Here is a 27,192-nt window from a genome sequence, read left to right on the forward strand (position 1 = left end):
ATGTACATTTCCTAGATGAAACAGCCTTCTGTAAGAAGGCTCCCTCGTAGACATTTTTCAACTTTTACTTTCCCTTTTTTTTTTTTAGCAACATTCAACACTATTGAGCGCTCTATCCTTGACCACTCTTGTTTCCCTTTGGTTTCTATGACATGACCTTCTCTTCGTTTTCCTCTCCACCTTTATTGCTTTTCTGTTTGCCCTGAGAGTTGTTATTTTCTATCTTACTGTTAATTGTTGAAGCTTGTCAAAGCTTAGTTGGTTCCAAGTCCTTATATAAATCTACACTCTCTTCTTGGATCATTTCAGCCGTGCCCTGACTTTAATATAAGCAGACTCACAAACTCATCTTCCCAGTCCAGGCTACCCTCTGAACCACAGACTCCTGCATGACATTTTCACTCTGACATTTCAGAGCACTTCAACATGACCCAAACAAACTCATGATTTCCCCAGTTAACTTTCCTTGTAGCGTTCCTGACCTTACTGTACTGTCTATCCAATTGTGCAAGTCGGAAGTATAGGCATCAATTAGGACATTCTCCTCTCTTTCACTCCACATTTTCAGTTAATCACCAAGTCCTATTGATTTTCATTTCCAAATATTCCTAGAATCCATCCAATTTTTAAATAATTTCTCTATTGTATTTTTTATTAACATTTAGTTCTCTTATACCTTCTCTTCTCTACAATCACCACGCTACTGTCCATGTCCATGAGTCCTTTTTCCTCCCCTCCCCCTCCCCTCCCCGCTTCACTGTCATCCTGCTATCTCTGAGTCTGTATCTATTTTTCTTGTTAGTTCAGTTTGTTCATTAGATGCCACATATAAGTGAAATCATATGATATTTGTATTTCTCTGCCTGACTTATTTCACTTAGCATAATATTTTCCAGGCCCATCCATACTGTTGCAAAGGGTAAAAGTTTCTTGTATTTTACAGCCAAGTAGCTATAAAAATGTTTTTTACATTTTCATTGTGTAAATGTCCCATAGTTGTTTTACCCACTCATTTACTGATGGATGCTTGGGCTGCTTCCATATCTTGTTGATTGTAAATAATGCTGCAGTGAACATAGGGGTGCTTATGTTCTTTCAAATTAGTGTTTTGGGTTCCTTCAGGTATATTCCCAGAAGTGGGAAAGTTGGGTCAAAAGGCAGATCCGTTTTTAATTTTTGAGGTATCTCCACATGGCTTCCCACAGTGGCTGCATCAATCTGCATTCCTACCTACGGTGCAGTAGATAAGGCTTTCTCTTCTCTACATCCTCACCAGCACTTGTTGCTTGTTGATTTATCAATGATAACTATTCTGACAGGTGTGAGATGATATCTCATTGTGGTTTTAATTTGCATTTCTCATGATTAGTGACATTGAACATCTTTTCATATGTCTATTTGCCATCTGTATGTCCTCTTTGGAGAAATGTCTATTAAGGTCCTTTGTCCAGTTTTTAATGGGGTCGTCTGTTTGTTTTTGTGGTATTGAGTTTTGAAGTTCTTTGAAAATTTTGGATATTAACCCCTCAGCAGATGTATCAGCGAATATGTTCTCCTATTCGGTGGGTTGCCTTTTTATTCTATTGATGTTTTCCTTTGCTGTGCAAAAACTTTTTAGTTAGCTGTAGTCCCATTTGTATATATTTTTGTGTTTTGCTTGCCTGGGGAGATATATCTGATAAAATATTGCTGCGAGCAATGTCCAAGATTTTGCTGCCTATGTTTTCTTCTATGATTTTTATGGTTTTGGATCTAAGATTTAAGTCTTTAAACTATTTTGAATTTACTTGTGTGTAGTATAAGAAGGCAATCTAGTTTCATTTTTCTCCACATATCTGTCCAATTTTCCCAACACCATTTAGTCAATAAACTATCTTTAGCCCATTGTATGTGCTTCCTTCCTTTGTTGAATGTCCATTGACTATAAAAGTGTGGGTTTATTTCGGGCTCTTTTTCTGCTTCATTGGTCTAATTGTCTATTTTTGCTAGTTCCATGCTATTTTGATTATTATGGTCTTATAGTATAGTTTGATAATAGGTAGCTTGATTCCCCCAAACTTTGTTCTTCTTTCTCAATTGTTTTTTTGAGGTTTTTCTTGTTTTTTGACATTTGATAATGCTATGAATTTCCCTCTTAGGATTGCTGTCTCTGTGTCACACAGATTTTGGATTGTTGTGTCCTCATTTTCATTTGTTTCAAGGTATCTTCTGATTTCTTCCTTGACTTTGTTGTTGACCCACTCATTGTTTAATAACGTGTTATTTAGCTTCCATATCTTTTTGTGTTTCCAGTATTCTTGTGACTGATATCTAATGTCATTGCATTATGGTCAGAGAAGATGCTTGATGTGATGTCCATCTTCTTAAATGTATTGAGACTTGTTTTGTATCCTAATATGTGGTCTATCCTAGAAACTGTTCCATGTGCTCTTGAAGAGTATGTATATTCTGCTGCTTTGGGGTGAAATGTTCTGAAGTTATCAGTTAAATCCATTTGACCCAGTGTGTTTTTTAAGGCCACTGACTCCTTGAATTTCTGTCTGGAAGATCTATCCATTGAAGTCAAAAGGACGTTAATGTCCCTGACTATGACTGTATTCCTGTCAACCTCTCCCTTTATGTTCATCAAGATTTGCTTTACATATTTAGGTGCTCCTATGTTGGATGCAATAATGTTTACTAGGGGTATATCCTTTTATTGAATGGTTCCGTTTATCATTATGTAGTGTCCTTCTCTGTCTCTTACTATATAGCCTTTGTTTTAAAGTCTGTTTTGTTGGATATAAGTATTGCCACCCCAGCTTTTTTTCCTTTCCATTTATATGAAATATCTTTTTCCATCCCTTTACTTTTAGCCTGTGTGTATCTTTCATTCTGAGTTGGGTCTCTTAGAGGCAGCATGTATATGGGTTTTGTTTTCTTATCCATTCAGCTACCCCACGTCTTTTGATTGGAACATTTAAGCCATTTACATTTAAGGTGATTATTGATAAGTTAAGTACTTTGTGCCATTTTATTGTTAGACTGTTTTCCTCTTTTTTTTTTCTTTTCCTTTGTCCTAAAATAAGCCTTTTCACATTTGTTGCAGTACTGGTTTGGTGTTAATAAACTCCTTTAGCTTTTTCTTATCTGGGAAGCTCCTTATTTCTCTTTCAATTTTAAGTAATAGCCTTGCTTGGTAAAGTAGCCTTGGTTATATAGGTCCTTGCTTTTCATCACCTTGAATATTTCATGCCACTCCCTTCTGACCTGAAATGTTTCTGTGGAGAAATCAGATGACAGTCTAATTGGTGCTCCCTTGTAACTACCTGTTTTTCTCTTTCAGCTTTAGGATTCTCTCCTTGTCTTTAAGCCTTGTCATTTTAATTATGGTGTGTCTAGGTGTAGGCCTCTTTGGGCCCAACCTGTTTGCAACTCTCTGAGTTTCCTGGGCTTGTATGTCTTTTTCCCTTACCAGATCAGGGAAGTTTTCAGTCATTATTTCTTCAAATAGGTTCTCTATCCCTTGCTTGCTCTTTTCGCCTTCTGGTATTCCCATGATTCAGATGTTGTCCTGCTTCATGTTGTCCAAAATGTTTCTTAAGCTTTTCTCATTTTAAAAATTTTTTTTCTTTCTGCTCCTCTGCCTGGTTGTTATTCATTTCACTGTATTATTTATTTCAGATATTGGACTCCTAATTTCTGACTGGTCCTTTTTTATGGTTTCTATGCCTTTTTTAATACTGTTGCATATTTTTATAATCATTACTCTAAACTCTCTATCTGATACATTGCTTGCCTCCATTTCTTCTAGTTCTTCTTCTGGAGGATCTCTTTCTTTGTCTTCCCTTTTTGGCTGCTTCTTTGTATTTTTTTTCTAAGTTTTAGGTAGGTCTGCAAGACTCTTGTGCACACCTAAGTCAAACCCAGTCTGTGGCTGCCCTGGACAACCTGCTTGGAGTTATCAGTGATCCACAGCATGCGGCTCTCTCTGCAGGGACTGGGTGTGTGCAGAAAGAACCAGGCTGTAAACCAAGGCTGGCTTTTATAAGCCCTAGGCCCGAGGGTGGGTCAGTTGAAGCTCAGAGCTCCCAGCCATCCACCTCTGCCAGTAGGCTTTCAGTAGGGTTAAAGAGTAAAAGTCTTCCAGCTGTACTCCTCAGCAGCAGGACTTAAGTACCACAGGATGGGGCACAGTAATTCCTATGGATAGAATTGCTTCCCTTCAGGTTAATGCCACTTGGAGGGGATTGCTCCAACTAAGAAAGGTGGCTCCTGCAGAATGGGGAATGACTCAGTACAGGGGTCCAGGTGGCTTTCCCTCAGTTCTCTCTCCAGAGCCACCAGCCCCAGTCCCTCCTCAAGCGTCTCTAGTCCACTCTTCCCTTCCTCTACCAGATCCCAGGGTACGTGGCTGCAAATGGAATTTTGTGCATTGGCCCTTTAAGAGTCTCCAGGTGTCTTTCCCTGACAGACAGAACCCCACTGCTTTTCACAGCCTTAAGTTATTTGGGTTCCTTTCCTGGCTATAGGCTGGGGAGCCCAGCTTGGGATTTAGACCCCACACTTCTTAGGGGGAACCCCCCAACTGCTGAAATATCCCCCCGGAACTTCAGCTGCCGCCTGTGGGAGCTCAGCCAGCCCTCCTGCACCTCCTCTGCACTCCCAGTCTATGTCTCTACCAGTCTTGTTGTGGTGGAGTGGCTTCTTCTAACTGTCCAGAGTTATAAGGCTTCTCTCCAGCTAGTGTTCAGGTGGTTATTCAGGATAGTTTCTCTATGATTTAGTTATAATTCCAGTTTGGTCCTGGGAGGAGGTTATAGTGTAGCTTCCACTCACCCCTCTGCCATCTTGGGTCTCCCCATCCATTTCTCACTGTCAACCTTCTACCTTCCCTGCAAAACCACCATCCTCTCTTGCCTGCACTGCTACAGTAGCCCAGTCATTAATCTCTTAGCGTTTATTCTTATTCCCCTCTAAATCATTCTCTATCCTGTAATCTTTTCATAATAAAAATGAGCTCTTAAGATAAAAACCAAAAGTCTTGCCTTGGCCCAGCGTAGTCTGCTCCAGCCTCATTTTATTTTATGGTTTCCTTACTCTTACTCCCTCTACTCTAGCCATGCTTGTCTCCTCTCAGTCTCTCACACTAGCCATGTATATCAGTCAGGTTCATGTCAGGAGACAGAGCCACACTGGTTATTTGAGTGGGAGAAATGTAATATAAAGAACTACCTAAAACATCAAGGAGTAGTTAACTAAAAGAGGTGAGTGAAGACTCTAAGGGGTCTAGACTTGGTAAGAAAGAAGTTACTCTCTCCAGGAAGATTTGACAATAAAGGAAATAGGTCTAGGAGTGTCCCCCAATCCAAGACTGACATTCTGACCTCAACAAAGAAGGTATGTGTCTTCCAGAGAAACATGAAGCCTTATGGGGGTTGGGAGGCATGAACTGAGCTGTTCTGTGTAAGAGACCCAGCACTGCCAGAGGGTTTAAAGAGACTGGAGCTGCTCAAAGCCACTTCCATAGTTGGGGCCAAAGCAGGGACCACACATGAGAGTGGCTGCTGGTTCCTGTGATGAATACTAGTAGTTAATAAGGACCAACACCTAGAAGTGTGTTCCCAACCTTATAGCCTTGCAAGACCACTTTATTGCCCTCTACTGACAAAGCTAACATCTGCGAGCTGGGAAGAGAGAATTGTTTACAGGGTCCTGTTCCAGTATATCAAAGTAGGGTACAGAGAGACAATAACTTGATAACTGGCACACAATGCTTCCTCCTGCCTCTCCTGTTGTCTCTGCCAGGGACGCAATTTCCACCCTCTTTGCCTGTCCAGTTCATGTGATTTTTAAGTGAGCTTAGGATGTACTTTCACCCTCTTTCCCTGATTAGTTCATGTGATTTTAAGAAAGCCTAAGTGTTTTTTCCTTGGGGAATTTTTTCTTGCTATCCCTAAATTAATATGCTAATTGCACATTTCAGAATACCATGTACTTGCCTTTCATAACATTTATCACAGTTGGAATTCTACATTTGTTTGTGTGGTGATTTGATTTATTTGTCTTCCTATTGGACTGCAAGTTCTGAAAAGGTGGGGACCACGTCTGTCTTTGATCACCACTGTGTTTCTGGTGCCTAGAACTGGATGTAATAGGCATTCAAACAAGTCTCTTTCATGTCCTCTATTGAATTATTAGTGACAAAATATGTAGAGAAGTGTAGTTTAATTAATTTGTTAAGCTGCTATGCTGCTTTTTGAAGGTAATTATAAATTTTGTATTTCTGTTTTTAAAAGAAATTTATACTAATTAAAGAAATTTGAAATACAGTAAGATTTAAGGGAAAATAATAGTCCTACCTCCCAGAAACGACCATTGTTAAATTTTACTTCAAAAAATTTTAAATGCACAGATATATATATACATATTATATTTTTTCAAATACCATATTATAGTATATAAAGTTTTATATTCTTTTTACTTAACCTGACATTATAAACATAGCCTCATATCATTATGTGGCCTTTAAAATAATTATTTTAATGGCTGCATTGTATTTATGAATTTGCCATATTTCTTTTATTACCAAACTATTGTCCTTGTAGTTTGCTGTTTCCATCTGTTTGCTGTTATAAACAATGCTGTACTGAACATACCTTGTGTATAAATCTTTATGAACAACTCTGATTATTTCCTTGGCATATTTTTCTAGAAGTGGAATTATTGTATTCATAAGGGTATGAATATTTTTGAAGTTCTTAATATATCACTGTCTAGAAAAACTATACTAATCTCATTGTTTTTTATTTGTAAAACTGACCCATGGGAAAATAGATATGTAAGACATTTAATTTTCATTTACATGTCTTCTTTTGTGAATATTTAAGAATTCTGAGGTCAATGATCAAAGAACTACTAAAATATTACTATCAGTTATCATAAAAAACTGTCATACTGAAGTACTTTTAAGAGAATGGTAACATGCTTTAAGTACACAGACATTAGGAATTTTAGACAATTTTATAAAAACAAATTATACTTTGTTTATCAAATATTTAGGTAAAACTACAATACTAAGTTAATCATTATCAGATGACATGCTTTACTGAAATTGTATGTATAGGACATTATGAAACCATCTTAACTCAAAAGTTAAAGTAATTATTTTAGAACTACTCTATTTAATACAATTCTTAAAGTTAGATTTGAATTCTTTGTGTACTTCTTTTAGTCTGCTTATAAGTACATAAAGCTTTCACTAAAAAGTAAAAACTAAAGACAAAAAAAGTTTACAGAAACTTTGAAATCTGAACACATACATGGCTGTACATATATTACAAAAATCTTTGAATTCAAGTTCATATATTTCTCTCAAGAGGAAGATTTGTTTTCTTTGGTGCTGTTAATAAAAAACAACAACCACAGTTTATGTTTTGCTATGTAAAATAACTCAAGTAAAGGACAAATTAAATATGTAGGTTGATACCAAGATTTAGTCACTGGGAAATTGCAAGTCCTCAGTATTGAAGAGTTAATTGTGAGAACAACAGCATGCATCACAGTTGATTGTAAATGAGTATCAGTTGACTGGAAAATAATTCAGCAGTGTGTATCTATAACTTTTTTTAAGAAAAAGAAAAGCATGTGTATTTCTTCATCACAAACCCCACTGAATTTTTTAATGTAGAAATCTACAATAATGAAGAAAAAAAAAGGAGGGCCTCGGTTAATAGAAGAGGGAAAGTAGGTGGAGGCGGTTTGACAGATGAAACAGAGTATAGGGAGCTAGAGCATAGAATACAAGGGAGGGAGCTTTGGCCAGGAGATGATGGCCAGCAGAGAATGGAGAAGCTCCAGACTTAGAGTCATAAGATAGGGTGGAGGGCAAGTTTAAGAAAGGAGGTATGCCCTGACTGGTGTGGCTCACTTAAGTATCATCTCACAAAATGGATTGTTGCAGGTTCAATTCCCAGTCAGGACATATGTCTGGATGCGGGTTCAGTCCCAGCTGGGGCGCATGTGAGAGGCAACTGATCTGTTTCTCTCTCACATCAGTGTTTCTCTCCCTCTTTTTCTCCTTCTCTTCCCCTCCCTCTAAAAAAAGAAAGAAAAGAGGTATAAAACAGGGGAATTAATTCAAGGTATTTTATGAAACTGGGCACTATATGCACACTGCCTCTTCTACTCCAGCTTGTTCTATAAGATGCCTAGTATTTACCTTCAAGACAAAAAAAATCAGGGGAAAAGAGTGGAGCATGATCTAGCATCTTAATGACCTACTAGAACAAACTCGATTTGAAGGGAAATAACAAAATCTAACATTTCTGAAAGTGTCATCCACAATGTTCAGCACCCAAATTTAAAAATCACTAGACATTGGGAAAAGCAAGAAAATGTGACTATAATTAAGAGAAAAATTAGTCATTAGAAGCAACCCTATAGATCACCCAGATATTTGAGTCAGCAGACAAGAATTATAAATATGTGTTTAAAATTTACAGAAAAAAAGATTAATATAAAGGGTAAAGAGAAGGAAAATTTCAGGAGAGATAAAAATAATGAAGTGGAAACCCTAGAACTAAAACTACAGTGTCTAAAAAAATTTTAAGAAGTCATCAGATGTACTTCACAGCAATTTGGACAATGAAGAAGAAAGGACCAGTGAACCTGAGGACTGGTCAAGAGAAATTATCCAAACTGAAGAACATAAGCCTGACTGATGTGGCTCAGTGGATTGAGTGCCAGCTTGCAAACCTAAACTGAAGAACAGAGGGAAAAAGATTTTTTAAATAGAGAGAAACAAGAAGAATGAGACCAGCATAATCTTATCAAAACCTGACAAAGTCGTTACAAGAAAAATTACAGAATAATACTGATCATGAATAAAGAAGCAAAATTCTCAACAAGATATTTGCAAATTGAAGTAAGATATGTATGGTATAAAGAGCATACTTGGTCTTCATAATAATATATATGATATATTATTTATAATGTATATAAATACTATATATATTATTATATATAATATATATAACACCATGGCCAAATATACTCTTTCTCAAGAATATAACATTGGTTTGACATTGAAAAAGCTAATCAATGTGACTTACTATATTAGCAAAATAAAGGAGAATAACAATATGATTATCTCAAGATGAAGCAAAATCACTTGACAAAATCACTTGACAAAATGAAAACTTCTAGCAAATTAGAATGTAGGAGAACTTCCTGATAATAATGAAAAATCTACAGCTAATACCATACTTAATAATAAAATATGGAATGCAGTTTCTCTAAGGTCAAGATCAATGCCAGGATGCTCATTCTGCATCGTACTTGCATTCCTAATCGTCCAATCAGGCAACATTGGAAAGGAAGAAGTCAAACTTCATTTTCATTATAGCCTATGTAGAAAATTTTAAGACATCTACAACAAAAAAGAAACACTAGTAGCTACATTTAAAAAGTAAAAAGAAATGGGGACATTAAATTGGGCAGTATATTTTGTCTAACTTAATATATCCAAAATAATATCACTTCCAAATGTGATCAATATTTTTAATATTTTTAAATTATCAAAGATTTTTTGTACTGAGTCCATAAATTTTAGTGTGTATTTTACATTTACATCACATCTCAATTGAGACAAGCCACATTTCATGTGTTCAACAGTCACAGGTAGCAGCTAGTGGGTACCTCATTAGACAGTGCTATGAATCAATGCTAAGTCAGCTACAGTCTATGGACATTTACAAGTGGAGTCCAGAAAGGCAGAGAATCGTCGCGAATTCTGGCCTGTAATGTTAGAGGAAAACTATAGCCAGGGGAAAACTCCCATTATTCTAATGAACCTAATTCTGTTATAGCTGAATAACCCCCTACCAACTTTCATCTGAAAGAGCTTCAGAGTTTTACATTTCAATATACATGTGCAAATAGTATATCCAAGTAGTATTTGAGAACTTCATATCGTCCCAGTGTTCAATGATCCCACCAATAAATAATGAGACAATTTTTCAGGAACACCCTCCAAAAAAATACTTCTTCTCAAATTTCTCAATAAGTATATGTTGGATGAATGATGAAATGTGCCAAGTAGCCCACATATCAGTTTTCTGATACACAAAAATATTTTCAACTCTAGGTTAATGAGCCTCTGCTCATTTGCATGCTTATCTTCAGTAAAATTCTTTTGCATTCCACAGAATAGTTTTTCTTTAGGTCATTAATTCCACCAGGTTATCGTATAAATCCCCTCATTTTTAGGAATAAGACTAATGTACTACATCACTCACAATGCACTTTATTTAGTTTCTCAATTTATAATACATCATCAAGGCTGAACCTTCACTGTGATTAAGAGAGGGAGTGAGTTGCAACCAACCTGTACTTAATCACTGTTTTAACCAAACATTTGTAGACTCATCAGAAACTTAGTTATTCATCTTACACAGTAGAATTTTCCAGGTGGGCAGTGCCACCCATCCTCACCCCACAGAATGACCTGGTGGGTAGAGTCCTGGGCCCACTGTGGTGAATCGGAACCTCTGAGATTGTCATGCACACTGAAGTTTGACCACCACGGCCTACAGTGAACTTCCACTTTAGTGCAATTACAGCTTCCTAAGAACCTTTCTGGGGAGGAAACTCAGGCTCAGAGATGTTAAGTGGCCTGCCCAGGGTCACCCTGTAAGTAATGACCAGAGTCCAAACACCTACCCAGGTCTTGTCAGTCCAAGTACAAGGTTCTTTCTATTCCTAGTATATCTTCTAATCTTCTGGGGATTCTATTAAATGTTTCATTACTGGAGAAAATGCTATTTTCCATATTTAATGACTATGTTCACTGCCTTTGTTGAATATTTCCTGGTGTACTATAATTCCCCTTTAAGTAAATTTAAAGAGTGCTCATCATTCAGCCCATAAAACATATGCTGTGCTTTTCTGATTGTAGGTTATGAATGATGGATTCAAACTTACACTTCTCATAAGTGAGCTAATGTCTAAAATCAAATCGACTAGGACCCAGATTCTTTTGCACTCTCTGAGTGCAGTCTCTGTATTGTTTGTGATGATGTCAGGAAAACTGTTCTTTGTTTCTTTTTTTCTCTGTGAAATGTAAGTGTACTTTATTTAATTCAATCACAATTCTACAGCTAGCTTTTGAGCCAGACACAAGTATCGGGGCCTCGAAAATGAATCATATTTTAATATTTGCCTTCAAGAAAGTCATAGTTTCTCCAAGGCAAAGGCAAGGGGCAGACATGTAAGTATCGTGTTAAAACAGCCCACTAAGTTTTTACAAGGCACAGTGGGATTAGAAGTGAGGCAGGTGAGTGTCTAAAAAAGAGTGGACTTTCATTGAAATGATTCTGTGCCCATTGAGGAGATTCTGTGCTCACTGAGGGGATTCTGTGCTCATTCTGAGTGAGCACCACAGTCAGCCAGAAAAGTGAAGTCATTCCTACAGAGTCTTCAGTACCTAGGGAAGATCAGTACCTAGGGAAGATCAGTACCTAGGGAAGATCAGTACCTAGGGAAGATCAGTACCTAGGGAGGATCAGTACCTAGGGAAGATCAGTGCCTAGGGAAGATCAGTGCCTAGGGAGGATCAGTACCTAGGGAGGATCAGTACCTAGGGAGGATCAGTACCTAGGGAGGATCAGAACCTAGGGAAGATCAGTACCTAGGGAGGATCAGTACCTAGGGAGGATCAGTACCTAGGGAAGATCAGAACCTAGGGAAGATCAGTACCTAGGGAAGATCAGTACCTAGGGAAGATCAGAACATGGGTCTTCCGCACCCAAACCTGTACTTTTTCCACTATGCTCAGCTTTCTCCAAACCATACTGGCTCCCCCTTTTTTCTCACCAAAAGCTCTCTCTGGTAATAAGTAAGATGTTAAGGGTGATACATTTTCTTTTCCAGCCACTAAGGTACCTTTTAATTCACTCCAGCAATAATAACTAAATGGGAACCTACATTTAAAAGATGCCTAGAGCAACGTGCTGCTAATTTATTGCAACATCTATTAGAGCTCCAGAGAGAATCTGACTCCCTAGGTTTTAAATATAGTTGAGATATTATGATGTTGTTCTCTGATTTAATCCCTCCATAAATTCGATGAAATGATTATGGTGCCTGTTGTCACTTCATTCTTGCCCGATCTCCAATCACTCTCCTGCCTTCATTAATTCAAAATAAAATACCACAAGACATTAATGGAACACTTGGAGATAGAAGGGCTACATTTTTATGGCCTCAATGGGCAATCACACTTAAAGACATCTGTGCCTTTTCTGAATGAGAAAAAAAAACCACCTGATCCTCCTAAGTATCTCATGGACGCCTCCTCCTGCTCACTTCAAGGCGAGAAAACTGAGCCTCAGAGATGCTCAGTGGCTTGCCCAGGGTCACCCTGTAAGTAATGACCAGAGCCCAATCACCCACGTTTTGGCTCCAAGTACAAGGCTCTGTCTATTTCTAGTGCATCCTCTAATCTGCTGGGGATTCTTTGAAAACAGTTTCTTGACTGTTTGCGATGAAAGGCGTAATCGCCCACTTGTAAACAAAAGAAAATCTTGCCATCCTCCATCACACTGTCATTCGTGTGTTAGTTTATCACTTCACAGTCGTTATTTGGTGTTTTTTTACAGAAGGCAACAGACCACTGCAACAGAAACTACCCTTAGATGGCAACCCCAAACCTATACACGGGACACCAGAGAGGTCAGAGGGCCTACAGTGGTCAGCCGAGCAGCCTTGTAACCCAAGCAAGCCTAAGGCAAAAACATCTCCTGTTAATTCCAATGCCCCTGCAGCTCATCTTGAAATAAAGCCCGATGAGTTGGCAAAGAAAAGAGGTAAAGTGATTTCTTTTGCACAAATGATTCAACGTATTTTTTGCATACAGAGAAAAGTGCCAGAATGACAGAACTTTCCAAAAGATGCTGTGAGTTGAAGAGAGATACACAGGAAATTCCGTTTCCTTCCTTGACCCACAGAGAATGAAAGGCAGATGTGATTCCTCCCACGTTAATCAAAGGTCTTGAATGTTTAAATGGAATTCTATCCCCTTTCGCTGCCTCTCTGAGACCATTCTTCTCTTTGTAGTCATGGATAAATTTGCACCACAAATACTCTCTACCCTAATGTTTTCTAAAACAAATGTTAATACAGGAGACCTTTTTGAAATGTGAATGCTGAATGTTTCTCTGATATACAAGTTCTGAACTTGAACGGAACAAAACATGAGTCTGAGGGCTGGAATGTCTTCAGATACGATCTTTCTGACATGAATTCAGTTCTGTGTTAGAACTTTCAGACAACATAACACTGAAAAGAGGGTTCTATATTTGGCACACCATCTTTTCACTATTTTTCAAGCTTTGATATACTTGAACATAACTGGTATTAAAAACGAAAGGGTTTAAGTCACTTCCTTTCTGATTTCCAGAAGATTAAATACTATTCTTCTCATTCAACCTGAGTTACATCTGATTTCCTTGGCTCCGGTTTGATGCACTTTCTCACTTTTCTTGAGGGAGATTTCTTTCTTCTAAGAATCATGCCCTTGTTGGAATAAATACAGTTTGCCGATTTGCTTTGCACTATCTGTAAACCCTGGTGACAGTTTCAGGAAATCAGGGTAGATTGGCACCCACGGAGCTGCTTTAAGTGCTGCTGCTATAATTACAGGCCTGGCTCGGGACTGCTGGGGCCAGAGCCAGCGTACCTGGCACCGACGCCCGTCCTCTCCAGCCCATTTGTACCTCTCCCAATCTCTAAGTCATTTTCCTCTTCCAAAGCCCTGCTGGCTTTTACCCACGCAGAGCGATGTTTACAGTGAGAGCCAGCAGCACACATGGTCTTTAGACATACCACATTCTAAGATACTGCAGTTTGCGATAGAACATATGATCAGAGCCTGTTTTCCAAACAGCAGAGGAGACACATGTGCCGGGGAGGGCCCAGCCAGAGAACCCACTGCCGAAGTCCCAGCGGTCCCAGGGGCCATGCAAACCACCCGCTCTGGGTTTTTAAAACACTGGGCTGTAAACATCCTCTTGATGAAACTTTTTTTTTCATTGAAAAACAAAAACAAATCTCTCTTTTTATTGGGGAGGGGTGTGAGTTGGTTGGATTTTGTGGTTACTGTTCAGCTCACAAATATAAAGTGGCCAGATTTTTTTAAAAAAACACGTTTTTTTCCTTGACCTCAATTTTAGGCCCAAACATTGAAAAATCAGTGAAGGATTTGCAACGCTGCACGGTGTCTCTAACTAGATACCGCGTCATGATCAAGGAAGAAGTGGACAGTTCGGTGAAGAAGATCAAAGCTGCCTTTGCGGAACTGCACAACTGGTGAGTGATTCAACCTGGAAACCATAAATTGATGGCACTCGAGCCATTTCTGTAAGTAAAAGCATCCTTTGGAAAAAGTTGTTTATTTAATATATAAACATCACAGAACAGCCCTTCAGCAGGTTTTTTTTTAAGCCCTGCAGGCAGAGGCACAAATCTTGGGAATAAAAAAGAGAACGTGTTTGAATAAAAAGAAACTTGCTACACATAATTCATTGGTGTTTGAAGTTGGCCCAAAAGCATACAAATGATGTAGAGCACAACAAAGAACAAAACCTCAACAAACGATGTTTTTGACAAATCCCTAGAAGGCCAATGTCATGCATGCTACTAAGAAAAAATATTTTCCCAGCCAATGTCATGCATGCTACTAAGAAAAAATATTTTCCTACCTTGTCTTTATAAAAGAAACACTCCCTTAACCAAACTCAGAAACATCTTACATAAGCTTAGTGATAGCCACCTCCCCTCGTTCTTGGGATTTTTAGGACTGGAATTAAGAAAAGGTGCACTGGTGTGGTTTTACTCCTGCCCAGCCCTGTGCTGATTTTGATGGAAGACGTTTCTTTGAGTCCTGCACACTGGCTCATGTCCACAATCGGAAGGAAACATCTGTTAGTAAAGGTGAAGTTTTATCAGCAGAAAAATGTTCTCAGTGTATCAATCAAAACTTTTTCAGTTGGGTTTCAGTGACAGAAACCCAAGGTCCACTAGTCAAAGACAGAAGAGAATTTATTAGCTGATACACGGTGAAAACACCAGAAGATTCCTTTAGGCAAATTTGGTTCTAAGCCAAAATTATGTTACCAGGATTCAGTTCCTCTTTCTCCCCACTTTTTTCCCCTCACGCTTTCTCTCTTTTCCTCTCTCAGTGTCTCCTGCAGTCTCCTGGTTCTGCTTATTCTTGTCTTCATTCTTAGGCACGATCTCTCCTTGCAGTAGCAAAGCCCCCTCACCACTCCACACTTCCATAATCCTTAGCTCCTGTCAACTGAGAGACAGCTTGGTTTCTAGCAGTTCTAACAAAAGTCCAAGGGCCGATTCCCGTTGGCTGGGTTGGGCCATGTATCTGTCCTTAAGCCAGTCACTCTAGCTGGAGGGACAGTCTTCCCACTAGCCAGGTGGAATCCTCTGCCTACCGCAGCGTTAGTGGAGGGTAAGCCCCACCTGAACCCCATGAACTGAGAATTGATGAGCTCTGGTTCCCAGAGAAAAATCAGGGTGCTAAAAGGAAAACTACAGGACAAAGAAAACACATGCACAGTGCCCAGGTTCACACAGCATGTGCCCCACATCTCACTGGCCTCTGATTCTAGAATATGGTCACAGCCTTTGTGTATTTTTCCGACTCCAAGCCCTTTTTTGGACACTGATATATATATATATGCTTTTTAGTTAATTGTTCAGTTGTGTAAAACTAAGGATAACACTTAATACTAATGTAATCTAAAATTCTGGAACTTTAAACCCTCTGCTACATATAATACAAGATTCTATGGGTGTATAAGACACCCTTAAAAGAAATCCATGCCCTTCAGGTATCACTCAGTGAGGGATCAATGACCATTCCCCTAATCATGGCATCTGGCCCATCATGGACCTCTTCTCTGTTTGATCAGATTACAAACTAACTAATTCTTCAAAGCAAACTCTAAGAGTATGTTTGAAACTGTTAGAGAAGGTAAAGATACTGTACAAATAAAAAAGTTACTCATATTTTTATTGGCTTTTAAATTTCATAGCCATATGACTTTTCCAATCTCTCCTTAAGTTACTGTAATATACATGGAATACACTCAACCTCCAGGCCTGTTTTATAGAGCCAAAGTCAGCAAACTTTATATGTAAAAGGCGAGCTAGTAAATATTGTAAACTTTATGTGCTATAAGGTCTCTCCAACAGCTCAGCTCTGCTGTTGTGGCACAAAAGCAGCCAGAGATAATGCAAAAAGGCAGCGGGCCAGATTTGGCTCGTGGGGGTGGTAGTTGGCCAGCCGGTGTCTGGAGGCCTTAGTGAGCCGCTTGGAGAAGACTCCTCTGTCTTATCCTTTTGTGTAGCTTTTTAGAATAAACTCTTCCTCTGAGGCTTCTATCACACCTCCTATCTGAATGACTCACACACTAATTGACAAAGTGTAGCAATGACCTCAAATTACCTCTCTCCAGCTGCTGTGTGTCCCTTTATTTTTTTTTTCATTTTATTTCCTTAGTAAAATGAACATCACATGGGTCATGGGACATTCTGAGATTTATAACAGATTCTTTGACTGTTTCACTCCTCAAGAGCTAAAAGCATGGGGCCAGGAAAGTCAGCACCCAGGGAAGTTGTATATCTTTTCTCTCCTTACAATTCACATTGTTTTATACTGGTGGGAAGGCTCACTTCTGAACGCACTCTGCCAAGCAGCGCTCCTGTCTACAAGTCACCTACCTGACAAAATGGCACCTCTCATCCAGACTGGAGAAGAAAGGATTTAGATCAGCCATTTTCTATATGCTGTTTTCTGATCTAACCCTTAATAAAAAGGATCCCAAAATAATAGCATAAATGTTAACTTAAAAATCAAACCAAAGTATTCTTTAATCAACTACAAATGGTAAAACATCGACCCTGTTCCAAATAAGGCCGCAGCCCAGCCAACGTGCCAAAATACTTGAATTAAGCCTCCTTTTCATTTTCTCAGGAATGAATTTTAGGGATTTGGTGCTTCTGAAAAATAGCAGGTCACAGAACTGAATAAGGCAGCTTAAATGTGTTTTAAAAATCAAGCTTTTCTGTTGGTGAAATCACGAACAACAGGGTTTGAGAGAATTTTGAATGAAGCGCCGTTGATGCAATACACTTGAAACCTGAGGATTACATTGTAAGACATGCCCAGAGCTGGAGGGTGTGGGACAAGTCCTCTGGAGAGACCAGGAAGGTGCTGTTTTTGAGGCATACGGAGACTCATTGGTGCACAAGTGACCTTGTACTTCCAATTTCCCGCTCTCCCTACTTCGGGCCACTCAGTTCTCTCACTAAAGCCTTCAGTAGGTGTGTGTCTAATTTAGAAATGCATAGAAACTCTCAGGTAAGAAGTTCTAAACATTCATCTCATTACCAAAGGGCCAGCTTCAGGAGGTGAATCCTGCCTGACTGAATTTCTCCCAAAATACTGCTGAAACTCATGGGAATGATGATTTTGTGAGGCTGGGAGGAAGCCCTTGTCTGCATGTGCTCAGCACCCAGTGAGCACAGAACTGAGTAAAAAGAACCAAATGCATATCCTTCCCAGTCTGGTTGTGAACAATGCTTCACTCAATACAGTCAGCAAAGAAAACCATTAAGTCGCTAATATAATATCAAAGTCGGCATTTAACCTGCACAGTTACATAGGGCTACATGATCATTGCATGGGTCATTGTTATTTTTCCAGAAAGCACTGGGAATCTGAGAGCAGAACAGAGATGGCAGAGTGCTCTCATAGTACGTCCGAACAGAAAGTAAATTTTGCAACATTAGCATCTGTGTTAAAAGTCCCATCAGGAGCTAACGTGAAGCAGCTGGTTTCTTTTCTATACAATTGGCCCCAACTGCAACTGGAAAACATTCACTCTTTGGAATCCTAGCTGCCAGATTTAATTGCTTTGTGTGCAAACTAGTCTAGCTTCTCATCACAAATATGTGTTTGTGCATGTCCAAGTTGATGGTGAAGGCTTAAAATGAACAATAAAACATTGAATTCAAAAAACATTGAGGAAGGAGAGTAATACTTGATAGTTCTTCCATATGCCAGGGGAGAAAGGATTCCACAATGGAGCTGTAAAGATTGGGGCACTATTGGCGGTTTGGTATCTAATTAAAAGCACTCCTAAAGAACATAGAGGATGGTAATGAGCCGATAGGGTGTGCGCTGGGGTGGGGTAACAGGGTCACAGAGAATGGGGCCCAGAGGGGACCGTATGTTTAGGCTGCTTTGGGTTCAAATAGGAAAGGGAAATCAAAGCATCCCTTCTGTATAACGGGGCCAGAAATGTTCCTATACCTCATGTTTATTTTTTCCTAAAGTGGTGCCAGGCTCAAGGGGAAATTGGGAAGTAGGTCAGGAGTCCCACCTCCCCTGGCCCTAAGCCCTTGCCCACCTTCCCCTTCCCTCAAAGTGAAGACAGTCTGAACCTCCTGCTGCCCCCTGGGGCCGGGGGCTCCTCACTGTGACACCACACACTACAAGAGAGGATCTTGCATTGGGTCCCCAGTTCCCTTCCCTTCCCTTTTTAACCATGAAGACTCTTTTTTGTGTAACTGATAACTTCCTTTTCTTGACCATGTGTGGTCCCTCCCAAAATGACACATTTGCATGTTAACAAATGTTAACCAAATCTGTTGAGACTCTCCACCAACCAAAAGAATAACTCTAAAAATGAAACTTTCAGAATGCAGAAAAAGCTATTTTGAGACAAGTCTGTCTTCTTCCGGCCTTCCCCAAGTCCCACTACCAAAGGGGCCTCCCACCCGCTACACAAACCCCAACGGTAGCCAAACAAAATTGCCCTTGGGCCCCGGTGGCTGGTAGGTCGGCCCGCACACAGACCAGGTGTCATCGCTGTGACGTTTTAGACATCGTGTCCTCTTTCTGAGCTGTGTGCTTGAGAAGGCCTCCCCAAGAGGAAGCTGCCAGTGCGGCTGCGGCCTTCAGAACAAGCTCCACAACAGCCTGGCCCACGTTCCCAGTGCCCTGCTCCTCAGGTGCCCAAGTTAAAGCCACCTCTTGGAGCACAGAGCCTTGAACTACTTCAGTTTGAATCCAAATGAGGCCATTGCTCTTTTTTTGCAGGTTTATCACATAACAGGAATCTTTTCTCATTGGTTGTTTTTCCCCCCACGTTCCCCAAACTTCTTGATGAATACCTGGCTCTACATACGATGCTTAAAGCCTGGTATTTCTGTGCTCTGTAGGGTCTTCATTTTTTTCTCTTGGTGACTAACAGTGACTGAAAGATGATGCCTATGAATTAATATTTACTCATTTCCATACCAGAGTGCATGTGTATACACTATAATTAAACACTCTTAGGGCTTTGTGGTCATCCTTTGCTGAGGTGCCACCTCCAGAGTTGCTGATGTCACTGGTCTAAAGTGGACACAGAGATTTTTTTTAAAGAATTCCAGGTGATTTTTTTGTGCACGTGTGGCTGAAACTCCCTGGTTGAGAGTTCTGCAAAGAGAAGAATATGTCTTAGGCTGCAGCAATGCTCTCAACAGGATGAATTTGCTTCTGCAGGAGACAGAATGTCTGGAAATATTGGTGGTTGTCACAATTGGCATCTAGTAGATAACATTGAATGAAGCATGCGACTAAATATTCTAGAATGCACAGCACAGTCCTCCCCCACACCCTACCCATACCACAGAGGAGTATCTGTCCCAGGATGTTGATAATGCTGAGAAAGCCTGAACATGGAACGTGAGAAAAGGACTGCATGTCTCCCTTCACCATCCACTTGGACCCAGTGGCTCTGCACTTTCTGCTGTAGCTGAAGGACGAGATTCCCCCCTTGGCCACCCCCTCCCCCAGCTGCCTTCTGAACAGCAGGCATGAGACAGGAAATTTTCTCTCCGATCATTTACATACCCAAAGAGCATAACCATAGTGTCTTGTCATTTTAGATCAGTGAAGTAGGAGAACTTTTTTCCATTTGCCTGAAATGTAAACCTTCTAGCTACACATTTTAAAGGTCAAATTATATTTTTGTCTTCTTGCGACCAGAAAAACAATTGTATTGAAGTGTAGAGAAAATTGAGGGCTTTGCTTTTTTTTCCTCTATTTTTCATTATAGAATTCAACTCAGTCCTTAGGAGAAAATGGAAATTTAAGAACTGATGCTTGTAGCTAATGATAGGCAGTCACTTTCATTAGCCATTCTGTCTCTACCTGAGTCTTTTTCTCATTTTGCAATAAAACCAGACAGTGCCGTCGGGACCGGGATTAGGGTGAAGATCCAAAGCACGGAAGATAAATACAGCATTTCCATCTCGGGGATTCTTGTTCCTCTTTGGCTTCAGCCGGACGGCAGTATCCTTGGTGTTCCCGGGCGCCCGTGGCATGGGTCCGACTACCCTGGCACTGGTGACGGTGGCGTCCTCAGGTGCGCCAGCCCTTGTGCTCTGTAAACTGAATGGAGACAGGTCTTTCTGCATATCTTATGCATCAGTAGTGGTTGAACAAATTCTTGTTAACCATTTAATTGCCTCTCTTAATTAGGGGAGTCATTGGACTTGTAGCACCATATATACTTCGATAGATGAATGGAGGAAAGATAAATATTAGTTGAAACAGGTCCTAGAACCAGGTCTGTGTTACTGAAAAGGTGCTGTGACAACAGGCAAACTTGGAGAATGTTGACATAAGCGTGGATAATGAGTAGAGACTCCATTTTAAAACCATGTGGCTGAAATAGTAAGCTTCCCCTATATCCCCACAAGCATCGAGTGTCTGAGGTAGTGTGTTGTCCAGTAATAAAATGATGCTTTTCTCTGCACCATTCAGCAAGGGATCTTGGTGATGGGGTTGCCAGCAGAAGAGCTGGTGTTGGGAACCTTTTAGCCACCTACCACTGTTGTGTGATAATTTTACAAAGCCTTCAGTTCCCTGTTCAAATATCAGCAATGTGTTAAACAACTGCCAGACTTTGCCAGCTACTTAGAGCAAGCATGTAATGAAGATAAAATCAAGAGTTTGCATTGTATTTTTAATGTTTTTTTAAAGAAATTTAATAAAAGGTCTCTATGTCCTTCTGCCCTGGGAATGAATATAATCTTTCCATTGGTCATAACCTGTACAAACAAGACTTTCTTTCTCATCAAGTGATTTTCCTAAGTGTACACCTGCTTGTGATTTTCACAAAGCACTGTACAACGGAAGTTAAACACACCTGTTCCTTCTCCCCCCACCCAATGTTCACAATTATGCCAGCATGTTAAAAGAATGCACGGTACAGAAATGAACATACACCTGCAAAGGTTATCAAGAGACAATAATAGGAGAAGCTAATAAATATACAAGCCTCAAGAGAGCTATATGTGTGGTTTTTTTTTGTTGCTGTCCTAGCTGACAAATGGCCCAAAATAACTCCATTTCCTTACTCTGCCCCAGTCCAATAAACAGAAATAAGCTCCAGGGTTCATTCTGAAATTGTGAAAAGGGTAAATACCATATACCATGGAGAAACTCAAGGTTCCCGTGACTTTGTGGCTCAGTCAAGTCCCCACGGTACAGTGTATTTCAGACCGTGCCTCGTTCGTGAATGTGTCATTCTAAATAGGTGTAGCCCGCACTTTGGAGGTGAAAGCTTCTCTTTTTCTATTTTTTCTCTCCCCAAGGTTTTCCTCTGTGTTAGATGTTTCCCCAGGGCCACTGCAAGGGCTGAGTGAATCAGTCGACCTGAAGGAAGAGCAGGTCAATAAATACACAAAAAGTACAGAACTAGCCTTTTCAGTTTTGCTATATTCCTCGGGAAACCTACATAAATAGCACCTTGTAGTAAGGGTCTTTTCTGAGCCACACATGTGGTTACCTCCGTACCCTATGTCTGCCGCACACTTAGCGTGGGAAGTTGGCTGCCCATTCATCTCAGCCTTCTTTGCAGAATAATAGACCCACCATCAAAGATGGAGAGCAAGAAGTTGATGCTAATTTCAGCTTGAAATCAGAAAAGATGTCTGAATCTTTTCTGAACATGTTCCTAAATAAGAATTGTTAGTTTCATCAGAGAATATAAATATGAAGAGGAATTTAGAAAAATTGTCCCATCTTTACAATCCCAGAGTGTGTATCATTTGTATTTTTTGTATAATCCATTTGTATGGTATAATCCATTTTCACTGAAAAGTAAGACAAGTTTATTCTTATATATTAGTATAAACATAAAATGCATTATAATTTCACAATTTCTGAATGGATCTTGGGGTTTATTTGTGTTTATAAGAGAGGTGCAGAGCAGACTAAGGTGTCATTTTGGGCAGTTCATAGCTAGGACAGCAACAAAGCACATGAAGGACATTAGAAAGCACCTAAAGTTACTCTAAGGAAGTTCCTTACATGTGTGTTATGTTATCTTTTCAGTGACTGTAAACTTCTGGTTCTTAGGAGGCCATATTCTAATAAAATGCACATTTTCGAGGTTTATTAGCCACGTCATTGGAGGCGTGGGATGTAGAGTTAGGCAATAAGGTTTAAATTTCATCTCCACATACTCCAGCTCTGGAGATGGTTGAGGCTCTAATACTCAGCTACACAACCGGTGTCGCTGTCACTTCCTAGGGGGTTTGTGAAGATTTGAGTACAAGATACGCATTTCTTAGGTTGTTGTACAAAAACTCAGGCCTGCCCCATGATAGAAGTTCAATCTGGGTTGGTTCTCTTCTCCTCCAGATAAGCATTTAGTACATTTATTTCCCTCTATACCAAGACACAAGGAAGACCTTATCCCATCCGCCTCTCTGTTCATTCAGCATGCTGTGGATCCCAGCTATGAGATAGAAATAGAAATATGTCATCACAACTTTTTGCTATTTACTGCTCAATGAAGAGAGAAGGCAAAAGGGCCCTAATAGTCAATGACCGCAGCTGCCACTAAATCAGCCCTTTTTCCCTTTGCGTGTCTTGCCCTGCCTTCTCTCTACCTTCTCTTCCCCTTCCTTCCCTCATCCATCCATCCAGCAGATGGATGAATGTGTGACAGTCGGGTGCTTCTCAAATTTCGGAATGTACAGGGAGCGTCAGGGCCCCCATTGCCAGAGACCCTGATTCTGTGGGTGGGGGGCCCAGGAATCTGCAGTCAGTAAGCACAGTGGGTACCAGTGTAAACGGTCAGAAGACCACACTTGGAGAACACCGCTAAAATTACTGAGGGGTAAAAGATGATCTCTTTTCTAAAATAAAAAAAGAAAAGAAAAAGATGCAAGTCTAGCGGGAGCAGACGAACAGGCTGTGGGATGCACACAGCAAAAACCGCGGCGGGGCTGTGCCTGGAGGAGGGCAGATCAACCGGCTGTTAACCCCGCACCTTAAATGGTATCTTTGTGCTGAAAGACAATTACCACCTACAGGTAGAAGCTTTCTTTCTTTTCTATAGCTGTAGTTATAGCTCTTTGTTTTTTAAGGGGATGGTAGTAAATGACATAATTTTTGTAGCTATGGAAACAGTACACTTAAGTGACTTTCCTTGACTAGTGATATCTATGGGAAAAAATAAAACTAAGAAATAATTAGCAAAGGTAAATTATATTATTAAGCAACATCACATTTAAAATTCTAAATGGAGGTATATAAGGAATACAGATTTTTCTGTTGAACATGTGGTGGTGTGGAATTTATAGAACTTACAGGATTTTGCAACTCTGATGTCATATTAAAAACTCTAAGGCGGAAAGGGAATTCCTATGTTTGTTTTTTCAATTAACTTTGTCTTTACTGAAGAACTCCAGGATTTTATAAGTGTTGGGAGCTAAATCTACATATGTCTCATTCCTAAAATGTACCTCAGACAGTGTGATGAAATATTCATTAACTATTATTGAAATCATTGTAGGATTCCAACATAAAATGTACAGACTAATAGGTGTTAACTTTTACAGATTATAATACCTCTGGTAAAACAAAGAGAATTAAAATGGGCCCAGCCTGACTGGCAAACCGAGTGCAGTTGTCTTATTCACAGACAGCAAAGGGGCCTTCACAGGGCTTCGTGTGAGAAGCTCATGCTTAGAGGCACCAGCTGCGTTATCTCCCTAACAGTGCTGATCACTAGGCACCTTTTCACTGGGTTGGGTCCCAACCACTGTTGGTGTGATGTGTTGGGTTTTATATACTTGCCAAGTCTCACTGTGGAATTCAAGAAATATTTAGAAAGATCACTTTGTCACCACTGCTGCACTCAGAAAAAAGAATTCTTTTTTTCAAATGCAAGTTATTGTAAAACCTAAATGTAAAAATGAACAGAATAGAAGGTGACAGATTCAGGGATCTCAATTAAAAAGAAAAAAAACATAGCCAAATACTTGATAATGAGCCTGGAGTTAAATTGGCAACAGTGGAAGTGGGGTCGGGTATGAGACACATTTCAGGGGACTTAATCACATGGGAAAGTGAAGGACAAGTCGTCATGGGAACTGGGTGAGTGGTGATACCAGTAAGCAGCATATGGGTATAGGAGAGGGGGAAGGATTGAGATGTAGGGGAGGAAAAATGATTTTTCCTCTACCCTCCTGAATTCTTGGCTGAGACATCCCCCTAATAAAAGACAGACTAACAAAGAAAAATAAACAGAAGCTTATTAACATGTATACCTCATGTGTACATGGGAGATACTTGAGTAAAAATGAGGAACTCAAAGAAGTGGTTTAGAATTCAGGCTTAAATACCATCTCAACAGAGCAAGGGGAGGAGGGTATAGGCCTCTCAGAGGAAATTAAATGATTTTCAAGGAAGACAAATGGAACCTTAGAGCAATAGGGCAGCGTGAGAGTTTTTGACAGGCTGTCTGGGGATGGTGTCGCCTCCTTGTCTTCTCTCCTGTGACAGTCTCCGATCTTTTCTGGTTGATGAAAGTCTTGGAGGTGGGATGTGGATCTACGACAACTGAGTTCCTTTTGGAGAACCTGTTTTGGCAGATAAGGGGAATGCAGAGAAAGCCTCCTTGCTGTTTTTCAAATGCTTGTGATCGATATACCAAAGCGCCATATTTTAGGGTGGCCCATTCTGCTGCCCTTTAGGTAGCGAAACAACAGAGGAATGGGCATCAGTGCAAGAGCAGGGGCGCCACAGGCAGGCACCTGTCGTGGGTGTTGAGGCCGCCAGTCCTCCTGACCTAGGAACAGAGAACCTCACAGTCCTGCTGCATTCGTGCCCGAGAATTGGGTAAGCTGCAACCCCTGACAGGTTTTGCCCTGAGCCCAAGAAATTCTAGTAACAACTTGAGGAGTTGGACTGAAGTGGTACCCGTGGTATTGTACACCCTGAATGTATACAGGGAGTTTTCTGCCCTCCACCTGGTGGGTGAAATCCTTGCACCCCAGGGAAAGGACATAAGCACCCCAACTTGTGGGCAGTACAGGCAGCCTCTTCCATCGGTGCTACCTTCTCAGCTCAAGGCCCACATCGCGGCCACTGGGTGCTCCAAGGCTGCCAGGCGCCCAGCTGGCCTTCCCCTGGGCATTCTCGGTTCTTACGACTGATGCCGTAAGGAACAGAACCCACTGTGAGGGGAATATGTGAAATGTGAGTGAAATAGAAATTCTTCATACAGGAATTCTTGATTTACAGCTTATCACTCCTTTGTGTGCTTTATGTAAAATCTAGAGGCCAGAAAGGCTGCAAAATCACCTTAGCATTCCCCAGACTCCTTTCTCCCCAGCAGTCTCCACATTCTCTTTCCTGTTAACGGGCGGGAGGGACAGAAGGGTCTCCTGCAGCCTCTTCAGCCTGTGGAGGCTCTGCCTCCCTCCAGAAGCTCTCTGCTTGCTTCTTTCTGCCTGGCAGTTGAGGCGTTAAGGAACCCCCAACTGAAGCACTTCATCCACAAGGAGGTTCTGAAGCAAAATTGTCTGGGATCGAAGTGTGTGGATTTCTCTCACTGCAGTCTGCTTGAGGCAAACTCTTTGACAGGGTAGGAGGCCTAGTTTTAACTCTTTAATATCTAACTCTGGCTGCTGTTGCAGGTTGATTTCTTTAAATCCACTTTGAAATCTGCTTTCACGCCTCCATATCCAGTGGCCCGCCCTGCTCTCCAGCTATCAACCACCAGCAGCCCCGTGGCAGCTCCTATCACAGCACCTTCCCTTATGAAGAGCAGGCACTTGGGTGGCTCCTCCCGGCTTCCTGATGAAGCCGTTCTGCCCCTCCATGTCTTAGCCTCCCAATGTGAAGAAGTCTTTCACAGAGCAGAAAGTGATAGATCTGTTCCTGCTGAAGTGGCTTTCTGATGCTTTTTATTATTGTTATTATTAGTCCTCTACAGAAAGGAATCAAGACAGTGGACACATTTTTATAAAATGACACTTTATCTCTGTGATTAACTATATAATAAACCATTATGGCTCTGCCATGGTAATCTCCTCCTTACACCTATTGCTTTGATCATAAAAGCTTTTTTATGGCAACAGAATAAAATTTTACTGTCCAGGCAGTTTAGATAAAATGAGAAGATGTGTTTTGGGGAGGAGAAGGGGCACGTCCGACACCTGCGGGTCAGCACAGGTCACACGTGAGCTCGTGCAGGTGGAGCCTGTCCGCCGTGTGCGAAGTTTGGCGGCCTCCAGAGGCCTTCATTCGGCCACTGCGAGAACTCCGAGTGGTCCGTGGAAGCCAGCTAAAGAGTTCTGTCTCTGTCGGGCACGGACGATCACTGGTGAAAAGGAAAAATGTTCTGGACTTGGAATTGCAGATGACTAGTGGAGGGAAAGCACACATTTCAATAATTTATTACCACCTCGATTTGCAAACAGAATCATTAACTACCTGTTTTGATTCAAAGCCAAACCCTGTGTGGTTTGGTGAATATCGTTGCACTTTTATTCATAAGCTTATGTCTCAAATGATTAGATTCCATCAGGGACAAAAATTATATAAATTTTTACATAAAGATGATTTATATGCAAGCACTACAGTATACCAATTAAGAAGAAGTTTCATTATCGATATGCCATAGGAAAATGAATATGTTTTCTTTCTTTACATTCATCACTATCAAGCAGTTTTTGTTGAACAGCCCACAATGGTCTAAGATCATAAAATTACACAGAAGTTTCTAAAAACTCAGAGCCTCCCTGAAGATGTGATGATTAAGCAGAGACCTGAAGGAATGCTCA

General features: G+C 40.4%; 1 protein-coding gene across 4 annotated transcripts in view; it reads left to right on the forward strand.

Moving 5' to 3' along the window:
• Positions 1–27,192, forward strand: part of SPATS2L (spermatogenesis associated serine rich 2 like) — a 162,708-nt gene that overhangs the window by 115,136 nt on the left and 20,380 nt on the right. For 3 of the 4 annotated variants that reach the window (XM_037167536.2, XM_037167533.2, XM_037167534.2), the window contains 2 exons: positions 12,639–12,845; positions 14,211–14,346. In XM_037167536.2, coding sequence (XP_037023431.1) covers positions 12,639–12,845; positions 14,211–14,346 — 343 coding nt within the window. The remainder of the gene's footprint in view (positions 1–12,638; positions 12,846–14,210; positions 14,347–27,192) is intronic. The other variant, XM_053665106.1, reaches the window with a different exon arrangement.

Source organism: Artibeus jamaicensis, unplaced genomic scaffold (assembly GCF_021234435.1).
Source record: "Artibeus jamaicensis isolate MK-2021 breed Jamaican fruit bat unplaced genomic scaffold, CSHL_Jam_final contig_391, whole genome shotgun sequence".
NCBI lineage: Eukaryota > Metazoa > Chordata > Mammalia > Chiroptera > Phyllostomidae > Artibeus > Artibeus jamaicensis.